Source organism: Sorex fumeus, unplaced genomic scaffold (assembly GCF_029834395.1).
Source record: "Sorex fumeus unplaced genomic scaffold, SorFum_2.1 ptg000024l, whole genome shotgun sequence".
Taxonomy (NCBI): Eukaryota; Metazoa; Chordata; class Mammalia; order Eulipotyphla; family Soricidae; genus Sorex; species Sorex fumeus.
In genome coordinates this window covers 55,714,716-55,730,672 of record NW_026606081.1, presented here as the reverse complement: position 1 = coordinate 55,730,672, position 15,957 = coordinate 55,714,716, and the positions used below count along the sequence as shown (strand labels likewise).

Genomic DNA, 15,957 nt, shown 5'->3' with positions numbered 1-15,957 from the left:
GTGGAGCTCAGGACATAGCCTACAAGGCCCGAGTAGTGCCTGCAGTGACCAGTGGGACGCGCTAGGCCTGCCCTTGGACCTTGCTGTGGGCCTCTACTCCATGTTCTTCCTTGAGCTTCTGCCGGCCCAAGAGCGCTTAATAAACGTGAGCACTGTGTTGGCAAGAGGCCATCGTGGTTCTTTCTGTCCACGTGACTCTCAGGTTGCACCTCTCCCCTGTGGTTGTGACCACATGGGAACTTGCCGGTGTGGTGCCTCTGAGACCTTGCTGGCTTCCCTCCTATCCAGAGTCAAACCCCCTCCCCTGCACTTGGAGGTACCCCAGGGGACCCCAATTCTGCAGCCACCTGTGTATTAGGTCTTTCTAGCAGACCCTGCTGTGTGCTCTGGACGGGGCATGCGGGGGAGCTAGGGAAACTGGCTGCCCGGGAACGGGGTTGGCAGGTTTGCTGCCTTCTCTGGGTCACTCATGTGCACCTGCCTGCACTGGGCAGCCCAGAACATCCTGAAAGGGTGGAAGGACATGGCACTTTGGGCTCCCTGCGCCCCTGCCAGCCCCCACTGTCAGCTCATGTGGGCCTTGTGCTGCTGCTGGCTCCCATGGGACATGGCCCACAGTCCAGAGGCTGATTGGAACGTTTGATTCTGGGGAATGGGGGTGGCTGAGATGCATCCTCATGTGCCCACTGGGCCTGATGGTTCTGCTCCTGTCTCTCACCACTGGCCCAGCGGCTCAGCAGCTTATTCATTGGTCTCCTTGGACTCCTCCTTGGCACTCATGGGTGGGAACTCGGTGTGAGCTGCAACCCCACTGGAAAGACCCTGGAGTTGGTGCGGAAGAGGCAACTGTGGGGACTCAGAGCTCTTTGTCCTCCCTCACATACACATATCATCCAGTCCTCACCAGGACTTCCTGCTCCCCAAAGCTGTGTTCAAAGTGGCTGCCCCTGATGCCCCCTCCTCCTGGCCACCGCCTACACTACTCGTTCTTCCTAGCCTTTTCTCCTCAAGCCATGGCACACGACTTCTCCGGAGACATCTGGAGCCATGAGAGAAAGCCCCACTCTGAAGGCAGAAGGGCACCTGGCAAGATCATGCTGCCTGGAACCCGTCCACGTCTTTCTCCAGAGGCTCTGCTGACCTTGCGGACATCCCAGACACGTCCACTGCACACTGCTCTGTCCTCTCCCTGGGGGCCACCATGCTAGACCCTTGGCCTCTTCTGTGGCCCCACTGGGGGGCTGGCTTCTTCCCCCTCTCCAGCACTGGTGCTGAATTTCCTGTCTTCTCCACTGGTCGTGTTCCATGAGGATGGGCGTTTTCAGTAAAATGTCACCTTCTGGAATGAGATGGGTCTTACCTGGCCGGGTTTTCATATCAGTAAGTTGGGTTTGCTTCTTTTAAAGTTCTTTTTCCAGCTTCATTATTTTTGCTTTGCAGAACATTGAACATTTTGTTCTCAATCCTGGCCCTCAACCCAATCCATGAATTTGGGGCTCTTTGCTGCCTGGAGTTTTTCAGTTTCCCTCTTAGTTTCAACATTGAGAAGACACAGCCTGAATCCAGCACATGGAAGTAGTAACCATGTCACGCTGCTCTACTTTGTGGGTAAACTGAGCCTGGGCTTCACCTGATGTGGTACTGACTTGGCCCACCTGGTGAGGCACTCGGGAGAGATTAAAAATGGCTCCTCAAAGGTGCCAGTTTTGTTGTGACTTTTTCACAACAAAAGCAGGGCATGGGGGGAGCTTACGTCAATGATGTGCCTTGGTCACGTCATGCTGGGCTGTCTATGTGGATGGTGGGTGAGGAGGCCATGTTTTCCCTGACTATCAACTCACATGGCCTCGAGTGCTGACCAAGCTTGACTTATCTTCTTGAGGTAACCCCTTCTGTAGGGGGGGGCAGGGGAAACACTCCAAGATCTCCTGCCTCTCCCCATCCCCGTACCCTGACACCTGTGTCCTGACCACCTGTTTTCTTAGCTGCTCATTCCCCCAAGCTGTCTCTCTCCTTGTGCCTGGAATCTCCCCAACCAGGGGCAGGGCTGAGCGTGGCAGAGTGGGTTCTCCCAGGCCACTGCTCTGTCCAGGACTCCAGGAGGCACTCAGTGTGCCTCGAAGGAGTGTAGCCCCCCAGTCTGGCTGCCTGGAGCCTTCCCCATAGCCACTTCCATCTCCCCCCATACCCCAGATATATTAGCCATTCAGTTGAAGTAGTGAAGTCCAAGTCCAGGACTAATAACAGATGCCTGCTGTCCAGAAAGCAGAACTTGGGGAGGCTGAGGTTCTGACAGCAGGAAGGTTCTGGCAATCCATAAGAGTCCTACCAAGAGTGATCCCCAAGCACAGAGCCAGAAGTAAGTTCTAAGCTCCAGTGTGGACCCCAAACAAAGCAAGAAAAGCAGAGCTCGGAGGAGTCTCCAGGTACTTAGTGGGGGATGGGGTGGGGAAAGGAGGCACCAGAATCCTCTGGGTTCACAAATAGCCTCTAGGAGCTGCTTGGGGCAGAGGGAGAGGGAGCAGCCCCTTATGCCATCAGCCGGTGGGTGCTGATGAGAAGGTGAATTCAGCAGCCCCCAGAGGGCCCACAGGAGGCAGAATCAAAGTTTGGCAGAGGTGGTGCTGTCTGCCGGATGCCGAAAGACGTGGGTTGCTGAATTGGAACCTTCATCTCTGGCCTTCACGCGTTTTCCGCTTTGTCTGGAATGCTGACTTCACACCCAGACCTGCTCATGAATAATTCCTGCCCAGAACTATTTCTGTGGAGGAATGTGTGGGAATGCCAGGCTAGATAGAACCTCTTCCTCAGGGTTATGAAAGCTGGAATGATCCCCCCGAAATTGCCTTTTCCACTGTCACCTATGAGTGAGAGGTAATTTATGTTGCCCTAGACCTGATTTTCCATATCAGGCAGACGTGTTTACATACACAGAGTGTCATATCTGTCTGTGGGATGGCCAGCATGTTCAGATGGTTCTGAATTCCTGAAACTGAACTGTTTTCCAACCTATTTCTCTCACTGAGAGCATTCTGGGAAAGATAAAGATCTGGACAAGGAACAGATGACCGATCAGTACTTTTCTGTAGACGTCACCGACACTTTTCATCGTCTCATCACATAACAACCAGTGACTCGGGACCAGACATGACACCTGCTGGCCATCTCATGGTCCAAAAATGGCTGACCAGTCCCCAAAGTGGCTTTCTTGGGAGGGGCCCAAGTCAAGCGGGGTTAGCGGGGAGCGGGGTCTCTGTCTAAGCTCATGTAGTCATTGGTGAATCCCAGCTCTTGCTGGTTGCCAGATGGCCCCCATGCCACGCCACACAGCCTCTCAGACTTCGGCTGCAAGGGACAGACCCACACCTGCTGCCACCTCAGGGATTTAGAGCCACACATGCACAGGCACATTCATTCCTATACTTACACGTTACGTTCACACTCATACACATACATAATATTTTCTTGTACATGTCCATGCATATATACATACACTCATATAGAATGCGCATTTGCACACACATACACATACATGTACATATATATACACACATGTGAACATGGTCCTGTAATCAGATAGGATGTTCTTGAATTTGTGATGAATTTACTCTCCTAACTCCCCTTGCTCCCCCATTTTCTTTCAGAAACAGCTGTGCTTGTATCTGAGCTAATTCTCCCTGGGATTCCACTGCTCCCTGACATCCCAAGCAGCCCTGGGACTGATCCGCTACCGCTCCAGTCACTCCTCTGGGACCATCACCAGCTCCTCAGAGCTCTGAGTTCTCCTCATGTCTTGGTTCCCCCTCCCCACAAACACACACACACGCACACACACACACACACACACTAGGTTGTCAGTTACAGTGCGTTTCACTTTGTTGACCTGAGTGGCTCTTTCTTTGGACCCTACTTTGGCCAGAAGAAGATGGTGGGATTGGAAGGAAACTGGTTCTTCCCGCTCACCACAGGACATTCTTGCTTCATGTCTGAGTGAAGACGGGACATGCGTGCTTAATTGCTTATCAAAAACTCCCCAAGAGTGGTGTTCTCGACAGAATGTAATACATGGAAATGTTTTTATTGAACTTATATTTGCGAAGGGACTTTAAAGCATTTCTTTGTGGGGCTTCCAACCCAAATACTGACAGCCAGGAGGATAAGGCACTCACAGGAGGCAGACTAAACAGGCGGGGTTGGGGTGGGGGTCGTGGGGGGAGGAGGAACCAGTATACACAGCCCCGAATAAGCCCCTGGTCTGCTGTATGGACTGCAGAGAACTGGTCATTGACAAGAGAGTGGCTGGAGAGTTCCCCACTCTCTGCTGGGCCAGTTTTGCTGATTCTCACCTAGAACCATGATGATCTGCTCAGGGGGCTGGGAGAGTACAGCTACACAGCAGATGTTTCTGGACTTTGTCCTCTTCTTCAGTCATTGCCTGTGAGCGACAGTTTCTGAATAGCTGCATGTCCTGCCATCTCTGGGAGTTCCTGCACACACCCACCCCCACCCCCTGGTGCCCCATGTGCTTGGCTGTCCGGGTCAGCAGGCACCACTGTAGTTGGGGGAGGGACCTCAGAAACTCATCCAGGCAAGGAACAGCAGCTCGACCTGCCAGCAAAGGAGCACCTTGAAGACCTTGGACGCCTGAAAGAGTGCAGGGGGCAGGACACTCGCCTTGCCCATAGCTGGCCCCAGTTCCATCCTAGCACCCCCATTTGGTCCCCCAAGCACCAGCAGGAGTGACCCCTAAGTCACTTAGAGACTGGGAGCTAGAGTTGCAGGAAAAAATGAGCCACCCTTCCCCCGCAATCGATCGGGGTCATGCTGGTAACTAGATGTGGATGTCCACCTTGGGGGATCAGGCCCCTCCCAGGTAACTCTGGGCACCCCTGTCCCAGGCAAACACCGGCATCTGGGATCTAAGATGGGGCTGGAACTGAAGAGATCTGAGAACTGGACACTGAGATGGGGGAGGGTGGCAGGAGACCTTCCCCATCCTCTTCTGGGCTAAGAATAACACCTCTCAGTCAGTTAAGGGGTGTGAGGATGGTGCTGGGGCAGTCGGGTGCTTCCTGGTGGCCCTCTTGCAGCTTCCCCAAAGCGGGGCACTCCGCAGTCGCCCTGCACGGTGTCTGCCTCCTGATCGCCTTGAGGGTCACACCCATGGCCCTGCTTGCAAGCAGTCCAAGAGGCTGCCTAGCTCGCCTGTCCTCTGTCCCCCGCCAGCCTCACTGTCAAGGTGAGGCTCTCCTGGGCGAGCAGCTCCGGTCCGCGAACACGTGTCAAGGCCCGCCGGCCACGCCCCTCTCCCACCAAACCGTTGGCCGAGGCACTGGAAGCGCGTCCCACCGCCTTCGTGCGCCTGTGCAGATGCACGGGACTGGACACGCGTTTCTGCCCCTCAAGGGCCACCGGGGGTTGAGGCCTCGGAGCCTCACAGGAAGCTCCGGTTTGGAGAACCGGGCTGTTGTGCCCGCTCCTCAGAAATCGTGGACTTGGTGGGGCGTGGCCCGAGGAAGCCCTGGGCGAGGGGAGGAGAGGGTGTGAATGAGGACCGTCCCCGGGGGCCTTCCAGGTGCCACTGTGGGGCCTCGGGCCGGCGGCATGCGTGGGGGGGTGGCGCCTGCAGGGACGATGTTTGGGGGGCGGCGCGCATGGGGGCCCGTGTAGGGGGCGGCGCGTGTAAGGAGGCGCGTGTGAGGACGTGTGTGTGTGTGTGTGTGTGTGGGTGTCGCATGGCGGGCGGCGCGTGTGGGGACAACGTGTGTAGGGGCGACTCGTGGGGGGCAGCGCGTGTGAGGACGTGTGGGGGGCGGCGCGTGGGGGGCGGCGTGTGTGGGGACGATGCGTGGGGGGCAGCGCGTGTGAGGACGCGTGTGTGGGTGGCGCGTGGGGGGCGGTGCATGTGTAGGGGCGACGCGTGGGGGGACAACGCGTGTGGGGGCGGCACCTGCAGGGACGATGCGTGGGGGGCGCGTGTGGAGGACGACGCGTTTGGGGGCGCGTGTGGGGAGCAGCGCGGGGGGGGGGGGGATGACGCGTGTAGGGGCGACTCGTGGGGGGCGGCGCGTGTGGGGACGCGTGTGTGGGTGGCGCGTGGGGGGACAACGCGTGTGGGGGCGGCACCTGCTGGGACGGTGCGTGGGGGCGCGTGTGGGGAGTAGCGCGTGGGGGGATGACGCGTGTAGGGGCGACTCGTGGGGGGCGGCGTGTGTGGGGACGATGCGTGGGGGGCAGCGCGTGTGAGGACGCGTGTGTGGGGGGGCGGCGCGTGTGGGGACGATGCGTGGGGGGCGGCGTGTGTGGGGACGCGTGTGTGGGGGGCGGCGCGTGTGGGGACGATGCGTGGGGGGCGGCGTGTGTGGGGACGATGCGTGGGGGGCGGCGTGTGTGGGGACGCGTGTGTGGGGGCGGCGCGTGTGGGGACGATGCGTGGGGGGCGGCGTGTGTGGGGACGCGTGTGTAGGGGCGCCGCGTGGGGGGCGGCGCGTGGAGGGGCGGCGCGTGGGGGGACTGGAGGGGGCGGCGCGCGTGGGGGCGGCGCGTGTGGGGACGCGCGTGTGGGGGCGCGTGGGGGGCGGCGCGTGTGGGGACGACGTGTGTAGGGGCGCCGCGTGGGGGGCGGCGCGTGGAGGGGCGGCGCGTGGGGGGACGATGCGTGGGGGGCGGCGTGTGTGGGGACGCGTGTGTGGGGGGCGGTGCGTGTGGGGACGCGCGTGTGGGGGCGCGTGGGGGGCGGCGCGTGTGGGGACGACGTGTGTAGGGGCGCCGCGTGGGGGGCGGCGCGTGGAGGGGCGGTGCGTGTGGGGACGATGCGTGGGGGGCGGCGCGTGTGGGGACGACGTGTGTAGGGGCGCCGCGTGGGGGGCGGCGCGTGGAGGGGCGGCGCGTGGGGGGACTGGAGGGGGCGGCGCGCGTGGGGGCGGCGCGTGTGGGGACGACGTGTGTAGGGGCGACGCGTGGGGGGCGGCGCGTGTGGGGACGCGTGTGTGGGGGCGCGTGGGGGGCGGCGCGTGTGGGGACGATGCGTGGGGGGCGGCGCGCGTGGGGGCGGCGCGTGTGGGGACGACGTGTGTAGGGGCGCCGCGTGGGGGGCGGCGCGTGGAGGGGCGGCGCGTGGGGGGACTGGAGGGGGCGGCGCGCGTGGGGGCGGCGCGTGTGGGGACGCGCGTGTGGGGGCGCGTGGGGGGCGGCGCGTGTGGGGACGACGTGTGTAGGGGCGCCGCGTGGGGGGCGGCGCGTGGAGGGGCGGCGCGTGGGGGGACGATGCGTGGGGGGCGGCGTGTGTGGGGACGCGTGTGTGGGGGGCGGTGCGTGTGGGGACGCGCGTGTGGGGGCGCGTGGGGGGCGGCGCGTGTGGGGACGACGTGTGTAGGGGCGCCGCGTGGGGGGCGGCGCGTGGAGGGGCGGTGCGTGTGGGGACGATGCGTGGGGGGCGGCGCGTGTGGGGACGACGTGTGTAGGGGCGCCGCGTGGGGGGCGGCGCGTGGAGGGGCGGCGCGTGGGGGGACTGGAGGGGGCGGCGCGCGTGGGGGCGGCGCGTGTGGGGACGACGTGTGTAGGGGCGACGCGTGGGGGGCGGCGCGTGTGGGGACGCGTGTGTGGGGGCGCGTGGGGGGCGGCGCGTGTGGGGACGATGCGTGGGGGGCGGCGCGCGTGGGGGCGGCGCGTGTGGGGACGACGTGTGTAGGGGCGCCGCGTGGGGGGCGGCGCGTGGAGGGGCGGCGCGTGGGGGGACTGGAGGGGGCGGCGCGCGTGGGGGCGGCGGGGCTCCGGGCCGCGCGAGGCGGCGGCGGGCGCGGGGCCGACTTGGCGGCGCGGCGGGCGGGCGGGCGGGCGGGGCGGGGGGCGGGGGGGGTCGCACCCCACCCGGGCGGCGGGGCGGGGCGCCGGCTGGCTTCCCCGGCGCGGGGCGGCGGCGGTGGCGGCGCGGCAGCCCCGGCTCGTAGCCCGGCGCCTGGCGCCGCCCGCCCGGACCCCGCCCGGACCCGCGCCCGCCGCCCGGACCCGCCCCGCCCGCGCGCGCCGCCCCGACCGCGCTGCACTTGCCGGCCGCGGGGCAGGTGGAGGCGCGGCGCCGGGGCCCCGGACGGCTCCCGCCAGGTGGGTGCGGGGGCGCGCGCGCGGGGCTGCGAGGGGGCGGGCGGCCCGGCGGGCGGAGGGGCAGAGCGGGGCGGGGCGCCCTTGGGAAGGGTCGAGCGGACTTTCCGAGGACCTCCACCCCGGGCGCGGGTGGCGGGGTCAGCGCCCCGGCGGCGGCCGCCGTTGGGGGTCCTGGGGTCGCGGGTCGCGGTGGGGGTGGAGGGGCCGCGGGGGCGGTGCGGGGTCCGCCCGCCCTCCCGCCCCGGCCGGCGGTCGCGGGTGGGAAGCGGCACATTTGCGGATCGCATTAGGCGGTAATGCCTTCTCCAGATGGACCCGAGCCCGGCGGCCCGGACCCGCCCGCCCGGCGCCCGCCAGGCGGCCCGACCTGGGCTTTTCCAGCTCCTGCGTGGTGCGTGCGTGCGGGTCTCCGGGCCAGGCACCGTGCGCCAAGCAGCGACGACCCAGCGGCTTCCCCCCTGCCCCGCGGGAAGGAAAGCGCTGCCCAGAGCCCGCTGCGCGTCCCCAGCCCAGCGCTCCGCCCAGCCCTCAGACCTGGTGCCATGGCCTTTGGGATGGGTTGGTCCTGCTGCGTGACCTGAGGTGGCTCCTCTTCCCCTTGGGGCCAGCCCAGCGGCACCGAGACTTGGTCCAGAATCGCAGAAGCTGGCAGGGCCGCCCCTTGGGAGCAGATGCCAGCAGCTCCCAGTTGCTGACCCGCGGCTGGATGTTGCCAGGCAGCAGGGCTGAGAGACTTTAGCTCCCGGGGGCTGAGGTGCTGGAGGCTGGGCCCACCCTCCCCAGGGAGTTCTCTTCCAGAGAGCACCAGACAGCCCCATCCCCGTCTGGGTGGGCTTTTGGCACTGCCCCCTGCCAGAGCTGGCTGGACAGCAGCTCATCCTCTATTGCAGGCCGGCGCCCCTGGAGCAGCCCCATGGCAGCCTGGAGGAACCCCCAGTGTCTGCAGGTGTGGATGGTCTTTCTGCACATGGCACTCCTGCAGGTATGGAATAAGGGTTGGCGCGGTAAGGGCCCTCAGAGCCCTGCAGGCTGGGGTGCCGTTTGTGCTCATCTTCCTGCAAAGAGAGTCTGTCTCACCTCAGACAGCTGGGTTTTCTGGCTGAGCTGTGAGAGGGATCCAGGGCCTTGTCTTGATCGCCCATTAGGTACGGGCCCCAGCAGGGATTGGAAGGAGATGGGGGCAGGACTGCATGGGACTGAGCTCTGAGCCTTAGTTCTGCTGGCAGTCCTGAGCCAGATTGGACCCACCTGGCCAGGGCAGACCCCCCTCAAGCACAGCATCTTCTCACTCAGGCTGAAGTGACAGCAGGCATGGTGGGTGGTCCACACAGCCTTTTCCCAACTCCAGATGATGTTGCCACCAGGAACCAAACCCAGGAGGGCTGGAGATTGCCCGAGTCTACAGCACGGACACTGTCACACAACTTGTGGTGGTCTCTATTCACCCAGGCAGTTGGGAGTCCCACACCCAAAGGGCTGCATCTTGGGGGCCTGCTGACTCAGATGGTAGAACAAGGATGGAGCAGTTTGTCTGGAACATGCATGCTGGTGAGAGCATTCTGGAGCAGGCCGTACCTAGGTGGATCAAATTGTGTGGGCTGCACAACATCCAATGTGGACAGCACATGCTGGTCTGCTCACCCTGGGTGAATTAGAACACACTGGACTGTCCAGTACTTCTGTGTATGGGCATACACTGTTTTACATACCCATGTATATCGGCCCACGTGGGTCCACATGTTTGGGTATGTGAGCACACATCAGGTTCATATGCTTGAGTCCAGGTACATGGATGCACGTGGGTCCATGTGACTGGGTAAGTGGATTCATATGGGTCCACATGCCCAGGTATATTCTGCTCACCAAAATTCCCGTGCATGAGAACCAGGCAGCCTTTCTTTGTGGATATCACTTCTAGGCACAAGAGTCATACCTGTGGCCCCTCAGTCTGGCCAAGGGCCTCTTCTTACTGGGAGCAGCTCTCCAACTGTTGGGGTGTGCCCTACACATTGGCCAACTGCTCCCTGGCAGTTGAACAGTGGACCTGCTGAGTAAGGCCTCTTTAGCCTATGTGGGGGTCATTGGTCCTCACTAGAACTAAGCCCAGGACAGCCTTCCCCTTCCTGTAATGGGGTGTCTCCTGCTTAGTGAGGTGTGGAATCAATGGGGTGCAGTTGCAACCTTGTAGGGGAGCTCCCCAGGCATGGTGCAATCATCTCCTTTGCCCTGGACAGGGGAACATGCTTGCAGGCCTGCTTTGGACATTGAACCAAGGGTAGGCTTGCCCAGCTGGAATCCCTCTCACCCTCTTTTGGCTTTTTCCACACAACACCTCTGGCCATCTTGTCCATGTAGGGGTAGTGAGTGAGGAGCTCGTAAAAGCAGGCTGTTGTGGACCACATTGCCCCATGCTCCTGGCCCGTGCTGGGAACCCCAGCCAGAGGCCTCCCCCGATGTCCATCACACCATCACCTGTATCAGCCTGGTCCAGGAGCACTGTGGGGAGAACTATCCAGAAGATAGGCTATTCCCTGGGCCTCCTAGTCAGGAGCGGATTTCGCTTCCTGCTGTGGCCTATGGGGAGCACTCAGGGGGCACCCCCGGCACTGATTCTGTGTAGCTCTGGTGATTCCTGCTGGTGTGGCCAGGTGGGCTCAGCAGAATACTTTAGTGAAGGGAAGGATCTGGGGCCACCCCCCAGCCCATCCCCGAGCTCGGGCCGAGTGGGAGTTACAGCTGCCTGGTGAGTGTGAGGAATGTTGGGGCTTAGTCTTGGAGACTTGTCATAGCCCCCAGGGCTGAAAGAAACTGAATTTGCATTCAGGGCCTGAGCTCAGGCATATTGGGGCACCTTTGAGCCGAGGGACTCTGGGGCCAGACGGTTCACCCAGAGACCTGGATTCCAGGGGCATCTGGGTAGAGGTGTGGGTGCAAACAAAACCCACAAGCCCAAAACCCTTGTAGAAGCCAGAAGAGATCGTGCCTGAGGAGCGAGTCTGGGGTTGGGAACAAGGGGGAGAACAGAAGTTTTCTTAGATTTGGGGATGCCTGGAGATGGCACTTGCTTGGCTTGTCCCCTCTGAAGTATCAGATACTTAAGCACCAAAAGCAGGAGATGGGGTATGCTTCCACAGGAAGATGGAAGTAAGGGTAGGTGACATTGTAGGCACAGGAGAGGAAAACCAATTCCATATAATCATTTCACAGCAGACAAAGGGCTGTGCACCCCTGCTTTTGCCCATGGAGACTCAGTACTGGGGCACTCAAAGCTTTTAGAAATCACATTTCCCAACTTCAGGACTCATGATTGTGATTGCTCTCAGTTTATTTTTACAAGATGCTCATTTCCATAAATAGCAGGGAAGCATAAATCCAGCTTCTCTCCAAGTATTTTATGCACTTACCTTCTGGGATTTGTCAGTGCTGAACCACCCAAGCCCATGTGAGAAATTACCGTCGTCAAACTCTTAGAAATGTGTTTCTTCTCCAAGGCTTTGCTTATATGCTAAATGCACTTTAGTTCAAAAATCACGGAAGAACTAGGCAGAACAGCACTCATTTTATTAGTAAAAGCTCATTTGTGATATGAAGGGACCCTTTACACTCTCTTAACTCTCCTGAAATTAGGGCTGCTTTTTTCTTTTCCTTCCTTATTAAAACACATAAAACTTTCATTATAGAAATGTGGAAGACCCAGAAAAGCACAAAGATGAACAGTGGCATTTTGAGTGCACCGCAGCGAAGCCTTTGCTTGCGAATTTCTGTCCCTCCCCATAGAAGGATGCACATCCTATAGGCTTGGGAGCTGCTTTGGGTTCCTTGGGCTGAGTTCTGGGGTGAGACCCACGCCCCACTACCAGCACACTGTGGAACTGATAGAAGTGGGTATTGTCTCCTGAGAGGTCTAGCTGAGACCCTGGTAGCCAGGGACAGTGCTGTGGAGTGGAAGGCGATGATGGTGATGTCCATCGCCCAGAAATCCAGCCTGGGGAGGCCCCAGACACTTCTCCCACATTGTGTCTCTGGTCTTAGAGGTCATCAGAGTTGAGGGTACCCTTCTGCTCCAAGGCAGCTGTCGGGGTCAGTGGTGCCCTCCTGCTCCGAAGCAGCCGTTGGGATCAGAAGTGTCTCGCCTGCATAAAGGCAGAGTGGGCTCTATAGGGATGTCCCAAGCCCTCGGAATGTTCAAGTGTGCACCTCCCAGGACATGTGTGCATGTGATATGTCTGCACGTGTCTGTACATACATGTGCATACACATACGAATGTGGGCACATGTACCTGTGTGCATGTACATGTGTGTGTATGTGTGTCTGATTGCATGTGTGCATATGTGCCTGTATGTATGCCAGGTACATGTTTAAATGTGTGCCTGCGCACGTGTGTACACTCATGTACATGTGTGATTGTATGTGCATACATGAGCATGTCTGTGTGTACACTTGTGTGCTTGTGTGGTTGCCTGTGTATCTGTCTGTGTGCATGCACATGAATGCTTGCCTGTGTGTGCATATATGAGTGTGCCTGTGCATGTGTGTATACATGAGCATGCTGGTGTGCCTGTGCATACAGAAGCATGCCTGCATGCACATGCCTCTGTACCATGTGTGCATGCCTGTACACCTGTGTTTGTGTGTATGCATGTGCAAATGCAGCCGTCTGTATTTTGGAATAATTATCTCATCTTTTCTACTGGGCAGAGCCAGGCTTTTCTTAGGCATCAGATGACACAGCAGCTCCTGGAGTGACTGTCGCTGTGGTCATCTTTAGTAAGCATCTGAGTTTGGGGGAGAAGGGAGGGGCACAGTGGAGGGTGACCAGTTGCCCCTGTGGAGGGGCAGCTCTGCATCCTGAAATAGATGTTCATATGGGATGGGGAGCCTGTGGCCCCCACCACCTTACCTGGACCCAAAGCCCATGTCTGTAGTGAGCCCAAATACAGACAGTAGTCATTCTCACCTGCTGGATTAACATTTAGATGCTCCATTCTGGCATGGAGACCCCACACCTCCCGCCTTCCATGCATCCATGTGGTGGGGACCATGGCCTCTCTTTCCTGCAAGTGTTTCATGTCTGTTCATTTGAGAAAACAAGCCACTCCATTGCAGTTGCTTCTGTTTTCAAAGGGCCCTGAGGAAGTCAGTTTACTACTAGGCCTGTGAATGGGCTGTTTGTAATTTGAGACTGTTCTCTGCCTACTTCAGGGGAAGCTGGTCACACACTCAGCACAGCTCCCAACCCAGATCACCATGCTACCCTCTATCACCCCTACTTTTGCCTCTTGTGGGCCCCAAACTGCCTTCCACTGTCATTCCTCTAATTTAGAGCCTGTACTTTGTTATTCCACAAAGCCAGCTTGTTAATGAGACTGTCCAGACAGTCATGTTCTTCCCTTCCCGCCTTGATATAACAAATCATATTAATAGTTTTCTTAAATCTGAATCATCCTGGTGTTCCTGGCAAAAACTGCTTGGTGACAATCTACAGTCTTTTTAATATTCAGCTGTATTTGGTTTGCAAATGCTTTGCCAAAGAGTTCTACAGTTGCATTCATATGTCATATTCATTAATACTATCATTTTCAGGTTTTTATATCAAGCTTTTTGTTATCTTCCTGAAAGGGACTGGAACATCTCCAATCACTTCTTTTCTGGCTCTGTTCAGATGGCTCAGGAATAGATATTCCTAGAAGGTTTCAAAGAACGCAATAGTAGATAGAGTAAATGGGACCTTTGAGCCATGTGGGGGATAAACTCCTTATCTGGTGATTAGATTATTCTGATTTCCTCCTACTCTGTTGATTTTGGTCATTTGTCCTTCATGGAATACTTGAATTTTGTCAAAAGTTTAAAATATAGGGCAGGGGCCAGAGCAATAGTATAGTGGTTAGGGCATTTGCCTTGCACACATCTGACTCTGGTTTGATTCCTGGCATCCCCTGAGCACCACCAGGAATAATTCCTGAGTGAAGAGCCAGGAGTAACCCCTTAGCATTGCAGGTGTGGCCCAAAAACAAACCAAAAAGTAAAAAGAAAAAAAAAGTGTAGGACAGCAAGTGGAAGTATCTTGTAAATAAAAAAAAAGTGTGATTAAGATTTTTTTGCCCATCTCTAAAATTTTATCTTTGGAAAATGAAGCTGGAAGCAGTTCTCAGCAAAGGCTCAATTTGACAGGCTTGATCTCAGGAAGGCTGTGAGGCCATGAACTGTAACGGTTACTGTCACTGACACCAGGAAATGTGCTGTGGTCTCAGGTCTCGACCCTTGAGGTCTGGCCTCCTTTCTCCTTTGCCGTTTTCTTTCCACTCACACCCTCCATGTTTGCCTCCCCCATTAGCTCTAACCTGTCCTTAGGGGTCTTCTATTCTTGGCCCGGGGAGTGGTTTCAGGGTCACAGAGTGACCCCTCCCACAGGAGGTGCACCACTGCAGGGACACGTCTGTGCCCCAAGGACTACCTGCCATAAAAGCCTCTTCCACTTTCTTACCCAATGCCGGGGAGGGGAGTCCTTTCTCCCCTGTTCTTTCCTGCTTGTGGCCTGGAAACATCCCCTGGCCCTTGCCACAGGTCCTTTGGTCCACCCCCAGCAGTTCACACCTGTAACTGTCCTTTTTGTTGCTTGTGCTCTGGCTGAACAGCTCCCTGGGGCAAGGGGTACAGGGTGAGAAAGTATTTGCAAAAAAAAAAGAAAGTATTTGCCACATAACGGTGAGCACTGGTTTTTCCAGGCAGGGACTCTGAGCTTGTTCATTGAGGACGCTGTAGCGCACACCCACCGAGACAGAACTTGGTGGCCTTTTCCAGGCTTAGCTGCCTTGATTTTTTCAGAACTTCCCATGAACAAGTGGTTATTGTCTGCTGGCCGGCAGGCACATGCTGCCTTGTTGGGCCTGAGCTGTATTTCTTTTTCCAGCTACAAGAACTTGTTGTTTATAATTTGGGAAGAAATAGGAATTGTGGGTTCTTGTTCGCTTCCCTTTCACTTTGCTCCCTCTGCTTCCCAGCTGTTTTGTAGTTTTGGGGTCCCAGGTGAGTGCACAGCTGGTGTGGAGGTACTTTAGCAGGCCTCACACTGGACCAGCCAGCAAACCTGGGCTAAGGAGAGATGGTAGGAGTAAGGGTCCTTGGTCAGACCAGGGTGGGAAGAGGTCATGATGGGTCTCTGTGGTTTCACACTGCATTCCTGGGGACTCTGCTGGGGTCTGCGTCCACACCATGCCAGCTGGGCCATGCTGCTTCAGTCTCCTCCCTCTCCACCTTTCCTTTCTCCTAACACTACTAGCCCCATTCTGCCTCAGAGCAGAGTGACTTCTTGAGAAAGCTTTAAAATGGATTTTTGGCGGGGACTTCACTTTATCCGTCAGTACGTGCGTCCTTGTTACCATTCCCACCACCCAAGTTCTGGGCCTCCCAGCCCAACCCCAGAGACCGCCCCCCTACCACCACCTCCAGTGTTGAGGGTCTGGAGGTATGTATGGGTGTAGGACTGCACATGTCTGCGAATGTGATTCCTGCCCCTTTCTGAGGGAGGCTGTTGGGACCTTGTCTCTTACCTCCTGTCTAATTCCACCAGAGGACTCTACCCCAGTTCCGCCCATTTGGGCCTCAGGGCGTTAGGGAAGGGGACTCGATGTGTGAACCAAGCAACCGAGGCAGGTCCTTCCCTGGAGGTCATGGGGGTCACAGCTGTGTCCAGGGTCTCAGACCTGCAGTTCCTAACTGTTGGATAACATTGGGTTGTCCTTGCACCTCCTATAGGAAACTTAAGGTTTATTGAGCCACTTCCACAACAGTGCAACTGAGGCACACCCAATTCCATCAGGCATTAATAATTCTATATTGCTTTTCTCTTTCCT

At 58.2% G+C, this 15,957-nt stretch overlaps 1 protein-coding gene across 3 annotated transcripts in view; it reads left to right on the top strand.

Annotated features, from left to right (window-relative positions):
- Positions 1–8,990: 8,990 nt before the first annotated feature.
- The window catches only part of ADAMTSL3 (ADAMTS like 3), a 48,163-nt gene continuing 41,196 nt past the window's right edge, over positions 8,991–15,957 (top strand). For all 3 annotated transcript variants that reach the window (XM_056113952.1, XM_056113951.1, XM_056113950.1), the window contains exon 1: positions 8,991–9,085. In XM_056113952.1, coding sequence (XP_055969927.1) covers positions 9,017–9,085 — 69 coding nt within the window. In that variant the 5' untranslated portion in view covers positions 8,991–9,016. The remainder of the gene's footprint in view (positions 9,086–15,957) is intronic.